Source organism: Sphaeroforma arctica (genome assembly GCF_001186125.1).
Source record: "Sphaeroforma arctica JP610 unplaced genomic scaffold supercont1.413, whole genome shotgun sequence".
Taxonomy (NCBI): Eukaryota; class Ichthyosporea; order Ichthyophonida; genus Sphaeroforma; species Sphaeroforma arctica.
This window is the reverse complement of record NW_014040145.1, coordinates 26,361-34,399: the sequence shown is the minus strand read 5'-3', so window position 1 is coordinate 34,399 and position 8,039 is coordinate 26,361. Positions and strand designations below refer to the sequence as shown.

General features: G+C 44.0%; 4 protein-coding genes across 4 annotated transcripts; 2 read left to right on the top strand and 2 right to left on the bottom strand.

Moving 5' to 3' along the window:
* Positions 1-440: 440 nt before the first annotated feature.
* SARC_06021 (hypothetical protein) lies at positions 441-839 on the bottom strand (the record flags this gene model as incomplete). The annotated part of the gene is made up of 2 exons (XM_014300094.1): positions 441-510; positions 556-839. The coding sequence occupies 2 exons, from the start codon at positions 837-839 to the stop codon at positions 441-443; spliced, it is 354 nt and encodes a 117-aa protein (XP_014155569.1).
* Positions 840-910: 71 nt separating this feature from the next.
* SARC_06020 (hypothetical protein) lies at positions 911-1,180 on the top strand (the record flags this gene model as incomplete). Its single annotated transcript, XM_014300093.1, has 1 exon — positions 911-1,180. The coding sequence occupies one exon, from the start codon at positions 911-913 to the stop codon at positions 1,178-1,180; it is 270 nt and encodes an 89-aa protein (XP_014155568.1).
* Positions 1,181-2,324: 1,144 nt separating this feature from the next.
* On the top strand, positions 2,325-2,787 carry SARC_06019 (hypothetical protein; the record flags this gene model as incomplete). The annotated part of the gene is made up of 2 exons (XM_014300092.1): positions 2,325-2,355; positions 2,396-2,787. The coding sequence occupies 2 exons, from the start codon at positions 2,325-2,327 to the stop codon at positions 2,785-2,787; spliced, it is 423 nt and encodes a 140-aa protein (XP_014155567.1).
* Positions 2,788-3,928: 1,141 nt separating this feature from the next.
* SARC_06018 (hypothetical protein) lies at positions 3,929-7,657 on the bottom strand. The gene has a single exon (XM_014300091.1). The coding sequence runs from the start codon at positions 6,607-6,609 to the stop codon at positions 4,372-4,374; it is 2,238 nt and encodes a 745-aa protein (XP_014155566.1). The 5' UTR covers positions 6,610-7,657; the 3' UTR covers positions 3,929-4,371.
* Positions 7,658-8,039: the final 382 nt, after the last annotated feature.

Genomic DNA, 8,039 nt, shown 5'->3' with positions numbered 1-8,039 from the left:
GATCCAAGTAGATGAGTCATACCAAATACCCAGGCTATTGGAGCCATCAAAGTGCATTTAGAACACTTTGGAAATATTGGAAAAAGTGCTTGTATTAAATTATTTAAAATACAAATAAAAACCAATGTATTATCTCAATTGATCTTGATATTTTAGACTGACCGGAGGCCGTATTTCTACATATGGTTGAAATTGCATATTCTTTGTTGGGTTCTTCTAATCCAAGCGCCCGTCTACGGTCTTTATCTGCCATGTTACTAATCTTGAGCTGGTGGCCACCGTTGGTTGTTAAATAAATTGTCCTTCATGGTCATGCGGGTGTAGTTTCCTTCTCATATCCACAGTGACCACAAGCCGAAGGAGAACCTATTGGAGGGTGAGCCAGGGTTTAGGTGGCGAGCGCTGGAGATCGTCATTTATATTGACGCCGTGGTAGAATATTACCCGGACCTTTTCAACGTATTAGGCGACTGTCCGTCACGCCTATGACCAGATACAGTGGACGCACCTCTGCGTAGAGTCACTGGAGAAGGTATACCCTAGTGAAGGAGTTACCTTTGCCTGAAGAGGACATGTGGTCTGAGGATGAGGATGCCTGAGCGGGCCCTATTTTTGTGGCTGGTGTCGTTCAGGTAACGGAGGTGCGTAAATTCCAGCGGATGAGTGGCTAGAGCTAAGGAACGTTGACCGGGCCTGTAAATAATTTTATCCGCCAATGCCAAGGCAGTCATGGCAGTGTCGATGTGGTCGGGCACGACTTGGTTCCCACGGTATTGGGCTGTGCTCGGTGACGCACCAATTGTGGCGCCACCAGAACACGATACTTTCTTTGAAAGCATGGTCGACTTTTAAAGCCCGCCTTCATGGGGCTGTACACTGGTGAGTCTATTGCTAGTGATTGTATCGAGCCATGCAGTATATGTCACGATCGTTCTGGCAGCGTTTGGGATTACAGTCGCAGCCATATGGAGTGCGCAACTTAATGGGGTCGACTGTTCCATTTATGACAGTGGTCAACCGGGCTAGGTCCATGGCTTTGGCGGCTGACATCGTCAATTCTGAAGACAGAGTGGAGGACGAGGAGGAGCAGCGTGGGGAGTCAGCAAAGGAGAGCTTTGCACGTACTATAGCGAAGCGTGAGCCCGAGCACAAGGAGGACACCATACCCGCGACACAGTAGAGGTAAGCACCGAGTTCAATATTCTTGATTGTAGCGAATTGATTGTGATACCAACGAGTGTAGGCCCACCGAGCTACAAGAGATCAACACAGATATTGACAGCATATAGGATTGTATTTGAGTCGTAAGGAGAGTGATTGACAGCTATGTTGAGCATAAATTTTGGGTAGACGTACAGTATGCTATAACCATTTGAGGATCATACTACCTCAGTAGAGGTAGGTGTAGGACAGTAGAACAGAGACCCTGGATAGTTGGCTTCACCTAAGACCTGTGGAAGAAGGTATCCAGACATCATGAAAGACGAGACACGAGGAGACAATGAGAAGGCAGGAAATGACAGTGCAGCAGCCGAAAGCTAGAGATAGTGGTATATCTACACACATACACATAATATATGAATAAAGAAGTACCCCGATCATTCAGCTAGAAATATCGGAGGCACAACTATTAAACTGAACGTAGACATTGTATTCTTGTGTGCTGACTTTTACAATTTGGCTATCAATTACAATTTAATTACTCTATCGATCCGAGGGACAACGCTCCACTTTCAATATGACGTGATATGACTGTTGCTTAATTCTTCACACCGCCTTCTACGTGGTTCGATCGTTTGAGATTTGATAACATATATTTCGCTAAGCGCTATTTTTCCCACTGCCACTTGGTGAGTGTAAGGTACATCAAACAGCGTTACCGTCAACGTCAACATCAACACCAACACTAACATCAATGTCATCAACACCAACATCAACATCATCAACATCGTCGTTTCTATATTGCTTTGTAGCTGTGCTTGCGTCGCCGTATAAGCACGTTAGAGAAGCGGTCAGACCCTTTCCCCCGGGAGACATTATGCTAAATATATACCTAAACACAGCATTCGAAGAAATCGAGGGGCGTTTTGCATTAAACCTTTTCCCGTTTACGGATATGTATCCTGGAGTTGAAGAACAAGTAACCGTTACAGAGCTCAATGAGAAGCACGAGTCAGACATTGAAGGCTACGCAAGTGCTTGAGCTGAAGCATGCGAGAATGCCGACTGCTTTGCGTTCTCAATTGCACACTACAAAGACCTCACTCCCAACGAGTATTGACTGTTTTAAAAATAAATGCGCTATTATCTGAAAACCTCCGAGTATGAAGTACACGACCCGTATAGCCTTTCCAAGTATGTCCTGGTGTTTGTGGATTTTTTTTTTGGTACCCAGACTGCTACCCTGATGAAGCAGTTATTGACTTGGGATGTTTCAAGAAGCTAAAAGACAACGTCCCGTGGAAAGTGTTTGAACTGTATGACAACTACGACATCAAGAAATTTGAAGGTGGGGAAGATGACGAGGAAGTATATTCCGAAAATTGCGGAGCTCCCCACAACAATTCTCAATGTCCGAACGTTTCTCAGGCTACGGCATGCGAGTCGGGAGAGTGTGTACATCGAAGTACAGACCATGATGTAACGATGTACCTGTGCGAAACATTGGAAACAGGAACAAAGGCCATTTTGACGGAATATTCGAGCATGTACTACACAGAGTACCCAGAGCGTTTTGAGGAACTGATACGACGTAACTACAGCGTCGAGTACTTTAAGACATTATGATCCAAATCAGAGGTAAATGTCACGTTCTACTTAGATAGGTGGGTCGATCACGACAATACTAAATCGGTCACATCTTTGGCAGCATCCACCAACTTTGTAAGTGCGGGTGAGTATTCAAAGGTGTGTGCGGAAAGTGTATATAAAAGGTCGCGTGCAGAGCTTACACAATAGTCTGGACACACAAGACTCCCGAAGGTAATGTCGGCTACCTAATAATCGGTAAGCGGAGGTTTTATTCAGTACTTTATTGGTTTTCTTTACGCTAGGTGTCAATACGAGTGTCTATAGAGATCGGAACTCTCAGTCTATGCTGGAACAATGCTGACGGCAATGGGTATGCGTGGTAACTTATGTCATGAGCAGGTTATACGGGCCTAATTCCGTCGGGTTCGGGTCAAGCTGTGAGGTGATCCATATCGGACTACTATACATACCAAAAAACAGGAGAGATTCGCTATACTGTATACAATGATTGGCTATTGTGAGTATATTGGTCGTGCAACATCTTGATATACGATCCAAAGGAGCTATACTAATCCTCGTGGTGATAAGTCGGTTTTTCTGCGAGAGCGATATTTTAATTCAGTGCAATAGTCCTGACGAGATATATCCGATCGATTAGGTCAATTCGAAAACTGAATGCCTCTTGAGATCAAACAGTAGCAGAAAAGTACAACGACTCAGCAACGAACAAACTTAGGTATAACACAAAATCACACCGAAATGAAATTTATAGAGATATATCATAACATGTACATCTATCTATATGAATACGTACACACACACAGTCACGCACACACACATATATAAAGACAAACAAACACACAGACACATTCTATGTATAGGTAAGAAATGCATATTTGAGTGTGAACTAGATCGTTGCTAGTCCTCAACTGCTGCTCGAATCTATGGAAAGGACCTACATCGAATATACTCAATTGAGCTATCGCTTTAACTGCAGCTTAACCCTAGGTATTGCGAGTGTCAGCAGCTGGCAGGGTGTCTAGAACTCCAGCTCACGACTTAGCCATACCGGTCTATAGCAACGAGATACAGGGTCCCTCTTCTTTAACATATTGCTCTTGCTTTCCATTCAGCGAATGAGAAAACGGTTTTGTAAACGCGCGCAAAAACGGTTTCACTCAGCATAAACTTTAATATTCGCTCACACTCAAATGTTCATATATTTAAAATATAGATCGGAGTGGTTCACGCAGAACAACTTCTATAGTACCCAAACTCTGAGATCGATGAGGAAAGATGGTATGGATTAAAAAAATATAATTGTTGATTCAACACTCTCAAACCATAGGACTTCTTTTATAAGGCCTGATTCAATAAGACTACTATATGTAATGGCGAGCATATAATACTCGCTTAACTTTTTTCTTGGTACGATACCCCGTACAGAATACACCCAAGCAGCTTATACCAGTGATTCGTGTGGAACTTCAACATCTGGACAAGCACATCACCTGCATGGCCCCGGGCTACACCGAGGCAAAGTACAAATGTAAACCTTTCGAGGTCTCCACCACTACTAAATGGGCACAGTGGTACGAAACACGATGACGGGGTCAAGTGTTACCGGTCCAGCATATAGCGTAGATATCGTTCCGTAAGCATAGCTGCTTTCTTCCTCACTTCGGCGCTGGTCAGTGCACGTGGCCGCCCAAAGGTTGCTGCGTTTCCCGTCCTACTTTTCTTCAAAGCTGGTGTCGCTTCTTTATGCGATACACCCATGGTGGTTCTCAAAAGATCAGTCGCACTCTTAGCTACACTTGTACCTGCACATGCGTGTTTGTTCTTATCCATTGCCTCCCCTATTTCTTCTGCGATACTATTCCCGCCCGGCGTGCACGCGCTTGCAGTTTTCTTGCCACAATCGACATCACCTGATACGGATTCTGCTACGGCCGTCTCGTTGTTGAACTTTAGTAAAACGCCGTGCATTTCTCGAGATGTGATTTTGAGTGCCCGTTGGTCCATGCTTTTCCTAGAAGCCACCATTTCATCTGATCCCGCACTCACAAGCTCGAGCACCTGGTAATAGGTAAGCTTTGACAAATTCCCGCATGCACGCTGATCAACCTCAGAACTCGTATAACCACCAAGAAAAGCGGTCGTATCCATATCTAGGCTTCTGTACTTGCTGCCTGTCGAACAGATCTCTTGTCGTTGTACTTCCGCGTACACCGCCATTGCAAGAGCAACGGTAAGCACACTATTGACACGCCTTCTTTCACTCACACCACTAACTCTTGCTAATGCGATAAACATTTTCGCGCTATGCTCAATCTTACGGAAAAGTGCGGATACTTTTTCCGCATGCGTGTACGCTTCCTCGTCAATTCGGTCACCTCCTTCAAATCTTAATTTGTAAAATACCTGATTACGATGGAGCTCACTTATACGACCCTCCACAAGGCTTTCGATGGGAGCTTTCTGAACACACATCCCAACACCGCCCGAACCCACTATCGCAATCTGCTCGTGGACTGAACTATCGCTAGTCTGCGATACGCCGATAGCTTCAGACATCTCACTGTGATCAGATCTTACAGTTTCATCACGTTGCGTCTCGTTACCTCCCGAGCTATCTCGGCCAGAACTTCGTTCCCCAGCCTTCAAGTGGAGTGTAGGGGTTCCTGCGCCTGGACGTGTAGACGATGTTGATTTGAATAACTGTAACACCCGTTTATATGCGGCTCCAACTTTGTGCAGAGGTAGACCCGAGGCGATAGTAATCATCTGCATAGTCACCGGCTTCTGATCGTTCAACAGAGAGATGTACACACACGCCGTCACGAATTCCTTTCTCCTGTCCACATGTAGTCTTTTTTTGAAACGAACTCCCCTCTGCATATTTACACTATTATCTACGTTGGACTCCACTCCTTGCCCTTCCAATTCCATTGCAGGTGAATTAGTACTGTTCGTGTGCGCTTTAAAAGCTACTGCGGCACTCTGCTGCAGCCTTCTGACATACGCCAGAAAATCAACAGCCCTCTCAATATTAGTCTTCCTACCACTCTCTTTAGTACAAGCTAGCAAGCTCATAATCGCCGTGATAAAGCGCGACTCATCAAGTTCACACCTCTGCTTCCAGGCCACATGCCCGTATACCATGCGCTTATCCGTATGAAAGGCGTGATGGCCCCATCCACTCGATACTTCATCGTACGAGTGCACTAAAGGTCCGCTGGCTGCTGCAGTCTGACTATGACCACACCCGGAGCAGTATGTACCGTGCACGTCGGTATGTGGTGGTTCACGACTTCCACACGAGGTGCAATCGTCGCGGGAACTGGTATCAGCTCCGAAGAATAGACGCGTGCCAGTGGGTGTTATACTTTTTTTAATCTTGCCTTGGTCTAGTTGTGTCTGTGTCGTATGCTTTCTGGTCTGCGGACTCGGCCACACTGGTGGGGGGCCTTTCAGAGTTTCGACTACTGGGATGTCACATGCGTTTGAAAAGTGCTGCCGGTCGCTTTTAAGCTGCACCCTAGAGCTCATGATGTTGGTTGTCTGTGTGTCGACATGCTCTTCCAATTGAGCTACAGTGTTTGTATCGCCGGGGGCCATTTCAGGTACTACATTGTTGCTGATCTCGTGTACGTCTTGAATATTATCTCTGCTTAACTCGGATATACCTACATTGTTGGTGTTAGTTCTGCAAGCCTGACTAGAGTCAAGCACAGAAACGCTAAGATTAGGGGTAAATCGCTTACGTTTATGTCTTCCCATTGATGATTCTACAATGCCTGACGTACCGCCCAAGTCTGTATCAGTATCGTTCCAGTTAGCATTCGCTCTTAACATAACCCTCCAAACGCCCAAGGTCTAGTTCTGTTCTGGATAGATCACAAATCAGACATTTGCCTAAAACTCTTTCTTTTATGTACTACTCAGTCGCCAAAAAACGTCAGTGACGCTATTTGACCCATTTGTAGACCCCCATCCAGTTCAAAACGGTCCCTATGATTTTACGCTTTCAGTCCCCGTTTCCCAGCCGTGATTTATATTTAACTCTCGATCGTCGATGCCTGAAAATAAGGGTGTGGCCCTAAACAAATCACGGCTGGGACGCCACGGAGACTGAAAACTCGAAGCCGTGGGGGCAATCGATTTGTTCATTTTCAGGCCAAAATGTCTCGCACAGCACCCCACAGTGCCCACACACCCAAGAGAGCACAGAAGGTACACGCCCTACATATCACCAGCGTTTACACACACAATCTCACACACGCTCAATCACACACACACTCTAACCCACACATCACTCACGCAAACACCCATTCACACTTGCTCACTCACACACTCCTCAAACACCCACACACAAAATCTCATAGCGCATATCCATACACCCACGCACACTCACACACACGTACTCACAAACATTCACTCAACACATACGCACATATACATACTATTGCTAACGTACACTCGCTCAATCATTGTACACACATTCGTATATACCCACTCACGCACATACGTGCTCACTCACTCACAGACACTCGTACATAAATTGGGTTATTTATCCTGTAACATCGAATATATAATACCTGATATATATCTATATCTATATATCAATATATTTATATATAAATATACATGCATTTATGCATATGTATGTATGTATATATATAGATAAATATAGATATATATCATATGCATATCTATCTATATCTATATATTAGATAGCGAATAACGAAGAAGTGATGTCTGACATATTCTTACGGTGGATAGCAAAGAAGTGATACTTGAGCCGTTTATACAGTTGATAGAGAAGAATGATACCTGACTAATTTATACAGCTGACAGCGAAGAAGTTATATTTGAATCATCTCTACCGTTAATAGCAGAAGCAGTAATATCTGTGATATTTATATTGTTGATAGAGAAGAAGTGATATCTGAGCTCTTGATGCAGTTGATACCGGATAGGTCATACCTAACTTACATTAGGCCGAAGTTAAGCTCGTCTGCAAGTTACATCTATATTTGCCCTAAATTATTTGAGGATCATTCTCCCGTCACCTGTACAGTACTTAGTGGCGTAATGCATTGGTATCAACAATTTAGCTATTCTGAATATGTATATATATAAATATGAATATGAATATGAATATGAAGATGAATATATATATATATATATATAATAATAAATATAAATATAAATTCAAACACGTATGTATATGGAATATGTATACGATAATATATAATATATATTTACTCGCACACACACACACA

Coding starts and splice junctions, on each gene's coding strand:
- SARC_06018 (XM_014300091.1), bottom strand. CDS start 6,609: ATGTTAAGAGCGAATGCTAACTGGAACGATACTGATACAGACTTGGGC.